Genomic DNA, 16,094 nt, shown 5'->3' with positions numbered 1-16,094 from the left:
ATTCGAAACGAATGTACAAGTCGAAATTCCAAAAGTTTTAAAAATCGGAAATTCGTAAATAAAAATTTACGAAAACCTCGAAATTATAACAATCAAAAACTCTATTTCTTCCAAAATTAAAAAATCTTGAATTAAAATGTAAGAATAAAAGAATTTAAAAAATTTAAGAAATTAAGAATTGAAAAATTTAAGAATTTAAGAATTTAAGAATTTAAGAATTTAAGAATTTAAAAATTTAAGAATTTAAGAATTTAAGAATTTAAGAATTTAAGAATTTAAGAATTTAAGAATTTAAGAATTTAAGAATTTAAGAATTTAAGAATTTAAGAATTTAAGAATTTAAGAATTTAAGAATTTAAGAATTTAAGAATTTAAGAATTTAATAATTTAAGAATTTAAGAATTTAAGAATTTAAGAATTTAAGCATTTAAGAATTTAAGAATTTAAGAATTTAAGAATTTAAGAATTTAAGAATTTAAGAATTTAAGAATTTAAGAATTTAAGAATTTAAGAATTTAAGAATTTAAGAATTTAAGAATTTAAGAATTTAAGAATTTAAGAATTTAAGAATTTAAGAATTTAAGAATTTAAAGATTTAAAAATTTAAGAATTTAGGAATTCCAGAAAAAAAATTAAACATTTGTACCAGCCTTATTTTATAATTTCAAAATTTCCTAACTTCCTAATTTCCTAGTTTCCGAATATCCTAATTTCCTTATTTCCTAATTTCCATACTTCCAAATTTCCTGATTTCTTAACTTCCTAACTTCCTAAACTCCTAATTTCCTAGTTTCCTAATTTCCTAACTTCCTAATTTCCTGATTTCCTAATTTCCTAACTTCTTAATTTCCTAACTTCTTAATTTCCTAACTTCCTAACTTCTTAATTTCCTAATTTCCTAGTTTCCTGATATCCTAATTTCCCAATTTCCTAACTTCCTAACTTCCACACTTCCTAATATTCTAATTTCCTAACTTCCTAATTTCCAAATTTCCAAATTTCCAAATTTCCTAACTTCCTAACTTCCTAATTTCCTAATTTCCTAACATATTATTTTCCTAATTTCACGATTTTCTAATTTCTGAATTTCCTATTTTCCTTATTTCATAATTTCCTAATTTCCTAGCTTCCTAATTTCCTAACATATTAATTTCATAATTTCTTAACTTCCTAACTTCCTAAACTCCTAATTTCCTAGTTTCCTAATTTCCTAATTTCCTAATTTCCTAACTTCCTAACTTCCTAATTTCCTAACTTCCTAATTTCCTAACTTCCTAATTTCCTAGTTTCCTGATATCCTAATTTCCCAATTTCCTAACTTCCTATTTTCCTAACTTCCTAATTTCCTAGTTTCCTAATATCCTAATTTAATTTCCTAACTTCCTAACTTCCTAATTTCCCAGTCTCCTAATTTTAAAAATTTCCTTATTTCCTAATTTCCAAATTTCCTGATTTCGTAATTTCCTAACTTCCTAATTTCCTAATTTCCTCATTTCCTAATTTCCTAACTTCCTAACATCCTAATTTCCTTACATATTAATTTTCTAATTTCTTAATTTCCTTGTTTCATAATTAGGATTACTAATTTTCTTATTTTCTTTATTTTACTGATTTGCTAATATCATAATTTCCAAATTTCCTAATTCCCTTGTTTCCTAATTTCCTAATTTTTTAATTTCCTTATTTCATAATTACATAGTTTTTTTAATTTCCTTATTTCATAATTACATATTTTTTTAATTTCAGTTTTTCTTGTTTTAGAATTTAAGAATTTCTAAATTTGCTTTTATTTATTGATTTCTTAATTTTGTTTATAATTGTTGTTAAAAGTTTTTGAATAAACATTTTTAATCTATTTAATTTTAAGTTTTGAATATTTTTAATCTTTTTATTTTTTCCTCGAAAGAACCTCAAGCGCGCACACCGTCAATCGCGCTCATACCGAACTGTCAACTTTTCTTGGGGGGGTCACGAAAAGAACACGCAACATTTCTTGACCGCGTTCCTTCCGATCAGCATACCGTACTTCACCCAATATGACGGTACTTGTTTTTAAATCGCTCTGCTGTGAATTAATCTAATTTTACAGTAAATAATTAATTTTTAAACTAAAACTCTTATCCGGAAGATAATCAAAACGGTGGTCACACTTTTTTTGAACGAAAATCAGAAAACAAAAATCTTTAAGCATTTTTTAAACTTAAAAGCAAGCTTGTTTTACATCTTAAAGCAAAAAGTGTATTTTTTATGGAAAAAAATCTCAGAAGTTGCTTTTCTTTACCTCTACATATCGTTGTTTCTGATTTGTCATAAAGATTAAAAAACCTGACAACCCTGTCAAACAAATTAAAACATAAGTGAAATTTGAAAAAAAGGAAAATTTTGTTGAATCGTCCATCTTCACATCGTCGGATGGAAACATGAATGACCTAAAAATTGAGTTTAAAAATCTGGCAACCAGATTTTCTGATCGATTTGGTATCGATGGTAAAATTTTAGGTTATAAATAGGACTTTTCAGAAAAAAATGCACGCGGAAAAATCCCCATATTTCTGTTTCGGTTCTTATCACTAAGGCCGATGAAAATATTTTTCAAAGTTTATTCAGACCCCTTTTTCAAAATCGGCCCAAAAACCGGAGGCAAGTTTTTTTTCAAAGAACTTCAAAATTTTAACGGAAATAGTCTTATTAACTGAAAACAATTTGAAATTGATTGTAAAACAACGGGGCTGGTGAAAAATGCCTTTAAAACACTTTTCCATTGAAATGTTAATACCGTGGCTTCTTATTTCAATATTTTTTTATTCAAATTTTGTGTTTTTTCTCATTTCTGCCATTTCTGTCACCTTTGAGCAATACTCTACGAAATTGGCCTTTTTTTAATTTTAATTTTCGTATTTTTTTATCCGGCTGAAACTTTGTTGGTGCCTTCGGTATGTATGCCCAAAGGAGCAATTTTGCACCATTAGTTTGTCCATATAATTTCCCATACAATGGCAGCTGTCCATACAAAAATGATATACGAAAATTCAAAAATCTGTATCTTTCGAAGGAGTTTTTTGATCGATTTGGTTTTCGACAAAGTTGTAGGTTCTGGATAAGATGAATCAAAAGGCCGTAATACTGAATGTTTGGCGTAATATTGTTTGTTTGGAAAACAAATTGCGACCAATATTTCGATTTTTGAAAAATATCAGTATTGATTCAAAACTTCATAACTCGGTCAAAGATTTTATGCCTGCTCAGGAAATTTCTGAAAAGTTGGCATTTGATATCCCCTAAAACATATCAGAAAAATAGTGTTTTTTTGCAAATCAAGTTTTTAGTGACAAAAAGTGAAATAAAAAATCACAAAAAATGTTTTTACCGTGTACCGTTTTGTTTTCAGTGTAGTCCTTATCCATACCTACAACTTTGCCGAAGACACCAAATCGATCAAAAAAATCGAACGTACTAATAGAAATCTTGTAAATTAGTTATTGCAAAACAACTGGACAGGTGTATAATGCATTTTAAAACACTTTTTTCGTTCAAATGTTTATACCTTGGCCTGTAATATCAATTTTTTAACTTTTTTTAAAGTCGAAACTTCAAGATTTTGAAACCGAGTCCTACCCAGACTGCTTCAGTGAGTATGGAAGGCTACAGTGTGATGTTGTAACAACTTATTGGGATGTTCTGAGTCATCCGTGAACTCCTTGGAGTCTACCGCCGTAACAAGCAAGAGGTCGGCGGTTTTTGACCGCTGATAATACCCGCATAGCTTAAGTGAGTATGGTAGACTCAACCCTCTGGCACCACTGTAAATGGCTAGAACGTTTGACAGTCACCAAAACCTCGAAGAGCCCACGTAGTAGTATTAGTGAAGAGCCCACGTTGTTTATCGTGGGCTCTTCACTAATACTACTGCGTGGGCTCTGTGAGTGTAGCAGTATAAGGCTTTCTAGTCAGAAATTTACCAACATATTCAAAGTATGTTTACATTACAGCTGGACGTTTGTTTGCATCAGGTTTCCTATCTCTTTCTAGCAAAAGTTTTTTGTCAGGCGACTTCTGGCTGTTTTTTTTTTTTGACTGGCCGCCCGATATGTCAGCCAACATACTTCGCAGGGCTGTAACCGACCAAGTGCAGAAACATCCGTGATTTCGGTGATTGTGGCGGAGCTGGTCTTTCCAAGCATCCTTCGATAACCTTCTCCGAGGACTGGCTTACTCCCGCTGTCGACTCGCACAGGGAATCGAAGGAATCGGGTGCTTGTGTAGATTCCGACCTTTCGTGGACTCACAAGAAGTTCTTCGCGAAGTGGTCCGAACAAATTTGAACTTTGAACTTGCAAAACCGTCTTCATTGACACTTCGCGGGGCTTTTATCCAGTCTCTGTCGGATAGGGTCCTTCGGGACTCTTTTCATAGAAATCATTTTAACATTTTGAAATTATGCCTTTTTTTACCACGCGGTTTGTTTATTTTCAAAATTTGACAGTAAATGCGTTCTTCATCTTCTTTGTTGTCTTCATGTTCGCGTCGAACATTTAGGTTTCATAAACATGGCCGTCGTGACAGAGGGCTGGGTAGACTACTTTGCTAATGTGTTGTAATGTCCTGGGTTCTCCTAGGACTCCCTCAAGTTAAGATCTGTAAGTCTACTACCGTAACAAGAAAGATATCGACCGGTTTTGACCACGGATCATACCCGCATAGCTTCATTGTAGACTACTTTTTTAGATGTTTTGGGTCATCCTAGGACTCCCTGGATTTAAGATATTTGGGTCACGGTAACAAGAAAAGGTATGTGTGAGTTTAACGATAAAAAAAAATACAATATGCATTCAATTCAAAGCAAATCATGATATTAACAGATCATACTACAATAGATATCGCAGTGGTCCGTGTATGTTCACAGTAAAAAAATGATATTAATTCCGGGTCAATAACTTTAAAAACAGTTTATAAAATCATACAAATTTCCACCTTTTCGCTAGCTACAAGCAATCTAAACTCTTTCCTCCCATAAGCATTACTAATATTTTGAAATATGGCTGTAAATGTATGTAAATGTAAATGTATCCCCTTCAAAGGATCAAAGAAAATCCTATGCTTTTAAATGAGAAAGACAACCCGACTCACCTGCATCAGCAGCAGCCCCACGATGAAGCCCGAGCCCTGGCAGTAGCCGACCTCGCGGTCGTGCAGCGAGTACGCCTTCATCACGTTGAACAGCGCCTCCTGCCCGAGCCCGTCCTTCTCCTTGAAGAAGTCATGCTCCGGATAGGTCCGCGCAATGTCCCGCCGGATGACCTTCTCGCAGGCGCTCGTTGCCTTGATGTACTCCGCGTACTGCTTCTTGTCCGCCTCGGTCGCCCCGCACAGCAGCTGCCAGACGATGGCCCGAAAGTGGTGCGGGATGCCCTTCCGGACCAGCTCCTTAACGGTAGGCGCCTTCCGCTTCTGGCCCGCCTCCCAGTCGGCCACGATGCTGGCCCATGTCGACCAGATGTCCTCCTCCCCGACGGAGGAGGCGCCCGAGTTGAGCGAAATCTGGCTGGTGTCCGAGCTCTTCCGGCTGTGGGCGGAACTCTGCAGCGAGTTCAGACTCTTCGAGTCACTCTCGATCAGCTTGTTGGCGGCCTCCAGTTTTGCTAGCAGGGAGAGTTCAGAACTGGGTAGAGATTCGGTCATATCCGAACTGTTGAGAGTGTTGTTGTTGTTGTTGGCGTTGGCGTTATTGTTGCGCAGAGTGTTGCCGTCCGATTCCGACACCGTCAAGGTCATACTATGAGCTATTTGCGATTTACTCTACCGGGGTTGGGTGTCTACGACTTTTTGTTTTGGGGCGGGTTTGATACCGGGAATTCCGAGCGGGGATCCGACACACAGACAGTTACAGGGGATGGTGGGTCGTGCGGGGCTAGGAACCTTTCCCGGACAACGATGACGATGAGTATACAATAGAGAACACACACACACACGAACACTTTTAAATGGTCGTTGAACCCGTTCCGAAACCGGCTCTTAACCTAGTTCAGCACGTCGATCGGCCATCCATGGAAAGTGGCGGCTTCTTCTGTGCACGTGGCACCACGACATACATACAGGAGTAACACGCACACACGCGCACACTTACATAAACAGTAATAAATAGAACATTGCTATTGGTCTGCTGTTCGCACGCACTTGGTTTGGTCTCTTAATATCTATAAGGGTATTGGAAAATAATACTTATTTCGTTTCAACAACTAAGCATCGGTTGGCAGTGTTCTAACAAAACTATAAAGCTTTAAACTAAATTTAATTAGGAAAACAAAAGTAACAAACGTACAAACTTAAGTGACTCCCACTTAGAACACGATAACCGGACTAGTAGAAGGTGGTACACCTATAAGAAATAAAACAATGAACCAAAAATTAAAACAAATGCCCACGTGTGTCCTCCCTCCAAAAACCACACTGTGCCCCCATTGAATGTTTGTGAAAGAGAGAGAGCGAGGCTGAGAGCACTTTTGCAAATACTTTCTTCCGAACAAGTTGCGCTCTTGCCGTCACAAGCCTTTTTCAAGCTTTGTTTTTCTTCTGTTATCTTTTTTTGCCGGCTTTTCACTACTCTTGGGAGCAACCACTATTATCTTAATCGCCGTTTAAACGGCGGTGGGGGTGGGGGCTTCTAATGTTTGGCGACGGATGTGAAACGCCGTTGTTCTTGCCGCGGTTGTTGACAATCATGGGAAATTGTGTGGGATGAGGTTCTTCTTAGATGTTGGTTGGGACGACCGTTTTCAAGCTATTTCCATTCGTGGAAATGTTTGTGCGGATAACATTCTGAAATGGAAAGGAAAGATAAAAGAGCTGTTAGAAAATAATTATTCTGGAAGACGAAGCTCGGGGTACACATTAATCAGGGAGCTGTTTTTTTTTTCTTCTTTCAAAATTGTTGCAATCTTGAACCCAATATTGAAACAATTATATTGTAAAATATGCCAAGGTTGCCTCCTCATTTAGATACAAGTGCTGAAAACTATAACATTTCGTTACAAGTACTGAAAAGTTGAATTTTTAAATCTTGTTGGACAAATAAGACGAGTGCTGAAAAAATCAATTTTGCAACGAGTTTTAATTGAATTTCCATTAAAATGTCCATGTGTTTAGACAATTCATTGTTAATATCAAAACAATATTTTAAAAACATTACAAGTGCTGAAAAGTTCAACTTTTCATCACCCATTTTAGTGCTGAAAAGTATAATTTTTCAGCCCTTGTATCAAAAACTATTACTTTTTGATATTGTTATTTTTGGTAGCGAAAAGTAGGCCGTTTCGTCTCTCAAGAGTGACAGGAAAAGTAAGAAGTTTCAAGACGGAATTGCATTATAGTAGTTTAGGCAACAAGTTGCAAAATAAAGATTTTTTCAGCACGAGTCGTACATTTATCTAACGAGGTTCACCGAGTTGGATAAATACGACGAGTGATGAGAAAATCAAGTTTTGCATCGAGTTCCATACAACGTTTTTTGCAATTTCGAAAAACACAACAATGAATCGTTTAAATAAAAAAAATGAAAAGTTGGAAAAAAAAGTATAAAGTTCAACTTTTCAGCATCCATTTCAGTGCTGAAAAGTAGAACTTTCCAACATTTTTTTTTTTTTTTGAAAATGGTTACTATTTGATTCTGCTATTTTTGGTACAGAAAAGTAAGCAGTTTCGTCATTCAAGAATGACAGGAAAAGTAAGTAGTTTCACGACGAAAGTACTTTTCAGTACTGTTACTTTTGGCGTGAAAAGTAGGTTGAGTCGATTTTTGGACGCATACCAAACATCTGGATGTACGTACAGTCTAGACTCGATTGTCCGAAGGCCTCAGAAAAATTTCACTACGGATAATCGAATAACGAAATAGTAGTTTATGCAACAAGTTGCAAAAAGAAGATTTTTTTCAGCACGAGCTGTACATTTATCCAACGAGGTTTACCGAGTTAGATAAATACGACGAGTGCTGAAAAAAATCATTTTTTGCAATTCCGAAAAACGCTTCTTTAATGGAATTTTATGTCAAACATTCACGTGTTTAGTAAATTCATCGTTCAAAATAAAAAAAATATTGAAAAATGTTACTTTTCGATACTACACGGAAAGGAGTTCCATCTTAAATTTAACAATTCAAATTAGCTGGCTTCAAATTGGTGGAACAGTGATTTTTTTGGTTAAATTAGCTAAAATTACAGGTAAATTTACCAACTTGGGATTGGTGAAACAGCTAACCCTGATTGCTGATTTGCTATCCAAAACTGACAGCCCAAATCAAAATGACAGGAGAGATTTCACCAAAAATAATGGTGTTTCAGCACAATTTTGCCTACTTTTTACCGAAAAACTAGCTGGAAGCGGCAGCATGGATTTTTTGACAGATCATCAGTTCGAGACCAACACAAAGCAAGAGAACGTCTCGTATCGTGTTTGATCCTGTTTAAGCCGCTCAGTTCGCGGAGTTTTGTGACGATTCTGCGTTTGAAAGTCGAAAGTGCAAGTGCAAAAGGTGGAGATGGTGCGTGAGTGAATGGATTGAAAGCCAGGAAGACTTTCTGCGGGCTGAGATCTTCAGTTGATTAGGTGAGAAGTTTTTTTTTTGTGTTGAGGGAAAGAGGTTAGAAGTTGAGCCTCTAATTTTTGCTTGGAAGATTGGTGGCATCCCTTTGTCGTGAACCCTTTGGCGGGGGAGGTGGAGGCTGGCGTTTGTCCACACTCCACTTTTTTTGTATGGACATCTGTCTACGTGGGGGGAGGCTGCGGGTACAGAGTGTCTAGATATAGACTGGCCAATGTTTGACAGATCCGTACGAGCAAGGCACTTTATGCATTTGAAGCACATCAAAAAATAGAGTTAAATAATGTTAAATTACTTTAAATTAAGTGAAAGTTAATTTGAATTACATTTGGTTGAATTTAGAAAAAAGTAGAATTCAGTTAAATTAAGTTAAATTGATTAAATTTTGTTAAAATCAGTAAAATTTAGATAAATTTAATTAAATTTAGTTAAATTATGATTAATTAAAAATCAAGTTTAATTAACTAAAGTTAAGTTTAGTATAATTAAACTGAACATAGTAAAAAAGAAATAAATTTAGTCAAGTGTGGTTATATCTAGAAATTTTTGTTAAATTTAATTAAACTAAGATACATTTTTTGAAATTTCGTTACATTTGGTAGAATTTAGTTCAATTGTTGTTAAAAGTTGTTTGGTAAAATTTAGTAAAATTAAGTTGAATTAAGTAAAATTTAGCTGAATTAGGTAAAATTAAGTTAAATTAAGTTGAATTAAGTTAAATTAAGTTAAATTAAGTTAAATTAAGTTAAATTAAGTTAAATTAAGTTAAATTAAGTTAAATTAAGTTAAATTAAGTTAAATTAAGTTAAATTAAGTTAAATTAAGTTAAATTAAGTTAAATTAAGTTAAATTAAGTTAAATTAAGTTAAATTAAGTTAAATTAAGTTAAATTAAGTTAAATTAAGTTAAATTAAGTTAAATTAAGTTAAATTAAGTTAAATTAAGTTAGAATTAATTAAAATTTATGTAAAGTACGATAAATTAAGTTGAATTTGTATTTTTGTATTTTTATATTTTTGTATTTTTGTATTTTTGTATTTTTGTATTTTTGTATTTTTGTATTTTTGTATTTTTGTATTTTTGTATTTTTGTATTTTTGTATTTTTGTATTTTTGTATTTTTGTATTTTTGTATTTTTGTATTTTTGTATTTTTGTATTTTTGTATTTTTGTATTTTTGTATTTTTGTATTTTTGTATTTTTGTATTTTTGTATTTTTGTATTTTTGTATTTTTGTATTTTTGTATTTTTGTATTTTTGTATTTTTGTATTTTTGTATTTTTGTATTTTTGTATTTTTGTATTTTTGTATTTTTGTATTTTTGTATTTTTGTATTTTTGTATTTTTGTATTTTTGTATTTTTGTATTTTTGTATTTTTGTATTTTTGTATTTTTGTATTTTTGTATTTTTGTATTTTTGTATTTTTGTATTTTTGTATTTTTGTATTTTTGTATTTTTGTATTTTTGTATTTTTGTATTTTTGTATTTTTGTATTTGTATTTTTGTATTTTTGTATTTTTGTATTTTTGTATTTTTGTATTTTTGTATTTTTGTATTTTTGTATTTTTGTATTTTTGTATTTTTGTATTTTTGTATTGTTGTATTTTTGTATTTTTGTATTTTTGTATTTTTGTATTTTTGTATTTTTGTATTTTTGTATTTTTGTATTTTTGTATTTTTGTATTTTTGTATTTTTGTATTACTGTATTTATTTTTTTTTATTTGTCAATAGAATATCGCAACAAAGCCGTACTATTAGGATGATCAACTATAACGTAGTTTAAAAAGCCTGGAAACTATTGAAACATCCAAAGAACTTACTCTACCAAAAAACGTACCAAGTATAGCGGAAAATCATGCTACACCAGCAAAAAGTGTTTTTGAAAATTAAAAAACAACTTTACAGGCAGCAAGGGATTTTTAAAATGATTTCGAAATTACCAGTTAAAACAGTCGAAAAATTAGCTGGACTTACCGAAAAACGAAGCAAGAACAAAAAAGAAACGAGCTAAATCAGCCAAAAGGTTGGGTGAATAATGCGTGCTTTGCAGGCAGCAACGGAGGCTTTTGAAAGAAAACTTGTAGAAATAGTGGAAAAATTAGCTATTCCAACCAAAACACCTACCAAGAATAGTGGCAAAGTTAGCTAAACTAGCTAAAAAGATGTGTGAAAATACCTGGCTTCGCAGCCATCAATGGAAAATTTTGAGAATGATTTCAAAAAAACTAGTTGAAACAGCCTAAAAACACGCTGGGTTAACTATAAAAATTCCTAGAATACCATAAAATCTAGCTAAAATAGCTAACAGACCTTCTCAAAACATACAGCTTTTGAGACTGACAGCATTTTTCCAGCTTGCAAATTAGTAAAATTTACTAAAAATTTAGCTGGATTTATCATTTTTAGGACCTGGATCCAGCTGTCAAATCCAGGATTTATTTTTAGGATTTCCAGCTAAAAAAATTGGTGGTTGAAAAAACAACCAATTTTTTTAGGATTTTTAACCGAAATTTAGTAAGATTCACGATAAACCTTCTTTCCGTGTAGTGTTGAAAAGATCAACTTTTCAGCACCTATTTCAGTGCTGAAAAGTAGAACTTTTCAGCACTGTTATTGAAAGGTATTAATTTTCCATTCTGTTATTTTTGGTAGGGAAAAGTAGGCCGTTTCGTTTCTCCAGAAGGACAGGAAAAGTTGACAGTTTCACAGTGGAATTGCAAAAATAAAATTTTCGTTGTCTGAATTTTAATAATCGAGCTTAAGAATGACCCATAAACTACTCTAAAATTATTTTGATTTTTTAAATCCAAGATGGTGGCCAAAAGGGCGGTAATAACTAATTAAAAATATGCATTTTCTAATTTAAAAGGCTGATATATTCAAATTTGACTAAAATTGGGTCGCAGAACTCATAGGTATTAAAGCCTTACCGTCAACTGGGGCGAATCGGGACTACCTTCTGAATAGGGACAACACGTTTTAGAGCACTTAAAAGCTAAAAATTTGGGAATGAATGAATACAAACTGCTGTCCCAATTCACCCCATGTGCCCCGATTCGCCCCAGATGACGGTAACTATGTTGAATATTAATTGCAATATGGGCCATTCCTTCTCAAGTGACCACGCGTCCGACATCGACCTTCATCAAATCTGCTCATATTTGGCATGGGGGTTGTTTTTGCTCCAAAAACAATAAATCCCAAGTTTGGTGACATTTAGTCCACCCTCGCGCCCAGGGCATTCCCCTCTTTTTCAGATTTTTACAAAAACATCATTTTGAAAATGCATTTTTCTAAGCGAAAACTTAACAAAAAGTCAACTTTTGGTAAGAAATTTTTGGCCTTTGTTTGAAGTTTGAATATGGGATAGGAATTCATAGACAAAATAATCATACGATTTTTGTTAGATTTTCAGTCAAAACTTGTTATTTTTTATTTTAATGATAAATGGTAACAATTTGACAATCTATTCAATTCCTGATTGACCCAGATATCGTATCGTATCAAATGGTAGAACCATCACTCAGTAGCCTACACTTTCATGGCCATCATCATCATCATTTGTCGAAAAATTGCCCTATTTTTTCCCCGTCAATCAAACCTCCAACTGCCGTCGCATTCGGAAAGGGTCAAGGAAACATAAAACAAACTTCTCCGAAACCGCTCCACTCCACGAGCATATATGTAACATAAACGCAATTACTTTACAACACTTACTAGTCATTCATCAGGTTGATATCACCGTCTGCGGCCTTCCGCTTATATTATTTATCACCCGAATTGGGTTTGGGGGCTACCCCCTTGTAAGTCAACAGCCTTAGAACCAGAACCAAGTGCAATTGCCGGCGTGTCGTGTGCGCCGTAAATAAGGTCAAAGACGCAGGTGTCGACAAACGCGTGCGGTGCGTTCCGGAACGGTGCTTCGTGGCACGTGGGAATGTCATTTCGGTGGAAGAGGGCACTTCGCAAACATATTTTGGGGACCAGAATTGTCGATTTATGGGTTGGTAGTTCAAGGTGGAGCAATGATCTTGGCTCAAGTACACTTCTGGGGACCGTTTGAGGGTAATTTAGTGTGGTTTTTACATGGAGTTACTTACTCATGTTCCACGAACGAAATATATTTAGCTAATCAAATTGGTTTGTTACTGCTCTGAATTGATATGTCGGTATTTCGAACAGTAGTTTAACTTGATTATTCTACATTTTATAATGTTGACAAGATTCCTTGGTATAAAAAATTACAATTATAGTTTCAAATTTGTCTGTTTTTTTTTTTAATCTTGTTGTTTATTAAACCATCGTCTTTTTTAAAGAACTGTTTCAGTTGAGCAAATGTTTGTTTTTATTTGGGAAGCTTCAAAGCACATGAACACAAGTAGGCAGGTGCCGTAATTTTAAATTAAGGTGCACTTGCACGATAACGGTTTTGTTTGTTTAGCTTGTTTTGGAAGCCAGAGGCACGTGAATTTTTTTTTGTGAAGACTTTGTACTAACAACTACGCTGTCGGTGCCTGATTGTGCTCGTATGTGCTCTGAATTATCGCGTGTGTCGGATGTCCTATATCAAACAGTGAGTAAAAGTGCTTTGAGAAATTTAAAATGTGTCTATCCCTTGGTTCTCTATACACAATTCTATTTATTGAGCAGACCTCTTACAGTTAAGCAATCCAGTGTAAATAATAATAATCTTTATGTAGATCCTCTAATTTGCGTGCGAAAAATTTAGAAGCAAAAACTGAAAAAAAGTGACGAACAACGAAAAATTAAAAATGTTTCTAAATCCAGTCAATTTTCAATTAAAATTATTTCGGCAATTCGAAATCGCTCAAAATTTATATTTGGTAAATTTACAGGCAGTGTGTAATATTAACTCGATTTTCTATAAAAATAATCTCGAAACATGAAAATCTAGCTCAACCTTAGAAATGTCCAAAATAGAGGGTGACGAGCGGGAATTCCCGGGAAATCGACCATTTTTGGACCTCTCGATTCCCGGGAAATTCGGTCGAGACTCCCGGGAAATTTTATACTTATAAATATCGAAGCAAAATTATATAAACTAATCAGAAAATTATTTGAAAAATTCTAAATTGTTTAGAACATTCGAAGTTCAATGTTCGATGTCCAAGTTCGAATTAACCAATGCTTCTCTGATCTTCTTATCTAGAAAGTTTAAAATTTAACTTGTCAAAATTTCAATAACTATAATTGAGAGAAGCCAACAAAATTAGCATTTACACTCCAGAAATGAAATCTTAAGTTTTTTTTTAATAATTTTTATTTATTATTTCTAAGAGGTAAAAGCTTTTTCAAAACAAGTTCAATTTCCATATCCTCTCTCGAGCATAGCAATCCTCATAATCTGTTTTTTTTTTAATCTAAGTCCCTAGGGTAGTTTTGCTGTATCAAGGTAATTTCCTTTTTTGAAATCAATAAGTCGTTTTGTGTTTCACGTCAACCTCAATATTCAATTATATTTTGGCAAAGCAATTGTGAACATTCAGGTTTTCCTGATAACTGTAAATATTTCTTCAATGAATATTTACAGTTGACCTTAAAAACGAAAAAAAAACAAGTTTAAATTGTTGTTTTGAGTCGTTGTTTATCATATTGCAAACATCCCGATACTGGGAAATTATATATTAGTTATTTTTTTTACTTCACAAAAATTTAATAAGAAGTTCATGCAACAAGCTTGTGAAACTTTTGAAAAATCACTCAGTGCGAATAAAGATTCGTTAACATTTTAAACTACAATTTTGAGTCCCAAAAAGCACAAAAAATGATCTTGTATTTGCAGATTCAGAAAAAAAAATCAAAAGGTAGATATAGTTCCTCAGATACATAGGATCCTGAAGTTAACGTTTCATAGAATAACTTTGAAGTAAATGTATTTTAATTGATAAAAAAAAGTAATATTACATTTTCTTTTAAATTATCGCCAATATTGGCATAGAAAAAAAAACTCCCGGGTCCGGGAAATTGCCAAATTCAACTTTCGATTCCCGGGAAATTGAAAATCTCGAGAATCGTCACCCTCTATCTTGAAAGCTTTTAAAATTTGGTTCACCAAGCTTTTTGTGGTGAATTCTGTTCGTGTTGAAAGTTCAATATTCGCCTATCGAGTATGCAACCAGTAAAGTTCTTGAATTCAACTTTGCATACCATAGGGGGATGGCGTCGCTATTTTTAGACCACATTTTCCACTTTTTCTCATCGAAACCGACTACTTTATCGACCTTATTTTGCTGGGCGAGATAGGACGCTGTCTATTTTTAGACGATGACTCAGCACTTTTCCACTCTTGCACTTAAAAAAAACCAGGTGGCAGCACGATGTAACGCCACGTCCCTATATTGCATTTGTTCTGTTCTTAGGTTCACAGATTTCAATCAAGTTTCTTGGATTCTTATAGCATTCTTAATCTTTCTAGTCAACTAAGCCTTGATGGTCTGGTGGTTAGCATTGTTGTCTGGGGATCGAACCTCGCCGCAAGCTAATGAATTTTTCGTTCATATTCAAATTTTCAGAATAGGGGGATGGCGTCGCTATTTTTAGACCACGTTTTCCTCTTTTTCCCCATCGAAACCGACTACTTTATCGACTTCATTTTGCTGGGCGAGATAGGACGCCGTCTATTTTTAGACGATGACGCAGCAGTTTTCCAGTTTTTTTTTTTGCATCCGACCACCAAACGGGACCACGCGGCCACTTCTGACAAATTGATTGATCACCGTATTTGAAAAATTAGGAAATATTTACTGCAGGGGTGCATTTTGTGCATTTATTTTAAAAAGCCTTAAACTTGAAAACGGTGCACACTTTCAAAAAAACAAAGTCAATTTCGAATGCAAATTCGATTTTGCATCTGAGCAATTCTCTACCAAAACCGGAAATGGATTTTATTTGTATTTTTTGATTTGGCTCAAACTTTGTGGGGGCCTTCCCTATGACCAAAGAAGCCATTTTGCATCATTAGTTTGTCCATATAAATTTCCATACAAATTTGGCAGCTGTTCATACAAAAATGGTACGTAAATATTCGAAAATCTGTAACTTTTGAAGGAATTTTTTGATCAATTTGGTGTCTTCGGCAAAGTTGTAGGTATTGTTAAGGACTATTTAGAAAAAAATAGGTACACGGAAAAAAAAATTTCCCGATTTTTTTATTAACTTTTTTTTCACAAAAACTCAAATTCCCAAAATACGTATTTTTTGATTTTCGAGATTTTTTTATATGTTTTAGGGGACAAAAATCCGCAACTTTTGAGCTATAGAGAAACATGGTCAAAAAATCTGCCGACGAGTTATGATTTTTTGAAAAACTGGTGATTTTTGGAAAAAATTGAAATTTCATACATAAAATTTTTTTGACCTCATTTTTTTATGCAAAATTGAATTTGCAATCGAAAATTACTTTACAGATTTTTTGATAAAGGGCCCCGTTTTCAAGATATAGCCACCGAAAGTTTCATTTCAGCGAAATATTTGCAG

At 33.5% G+C, this 16,094-nt stretch overlaps 2 protein-coding genes across 9 annotated transcripts in view; one reads left to right on the top strand and one right to left on the bottom strand.

Annotated features, from left to right (window-relative positions):
• The window catches only part of LOC120430222 (putative peptidyl-prolyl cis-trans isomerase dodo), a 277,938-nt gene that overhangs the window by 222,323 nt on the left and 39,521 nt on the right, over window positions 1-16,094 (top strand). The window lies entirely within an intron of this gene.
• Window positions 1-16,094, bottom strand: part of LOC120430217 (ecotropic viral integration site 5 ortholog) — a 129,660-nt gene that overhangs the window by 81,247 nt on the left and 32,319 nt on the right. For 4 of the 8 annotated variants that reach the window (XR_008212439.1, XR_008212440.1, XR_008212441.1 and 1 more), the window contains exon 2: window positions 5,128-6,816. Coding sequence is in view for 5 of the 8 variants with exons in the window: in XM_052710033.1 (XP_052565993.1) it covers window positions 5,128-5,772 (645 nt within the window). In the remaining 3 variants the exon portion in view is untranslated. The remainder of the gene's footprint in view (window positions 1-5,127; window positions 6,817-16,094) is intronic. The other 4 variants (XM_052710009.1, XM_052709991.1, XM_052710019.1 and 1 more) reach the window with 4 other exon arrangements.

Source organism: Culex pipiens, chromosome 1, assembly GCF_016801865.2.
Source record: "Culex pipiens pallens isolate TS chromosome 1, TS_CPP_V2, whole genome shotgun sequence".
Taxonomy (NCBI): Eukaryota; Metazoa; Arthropoda; class Insecta; order Diptera; family Culicidae; genus Culex; species Culex pipiens.
This window is presented reverse-complemented; position numbering and strand designations above follow the sequence as displayed.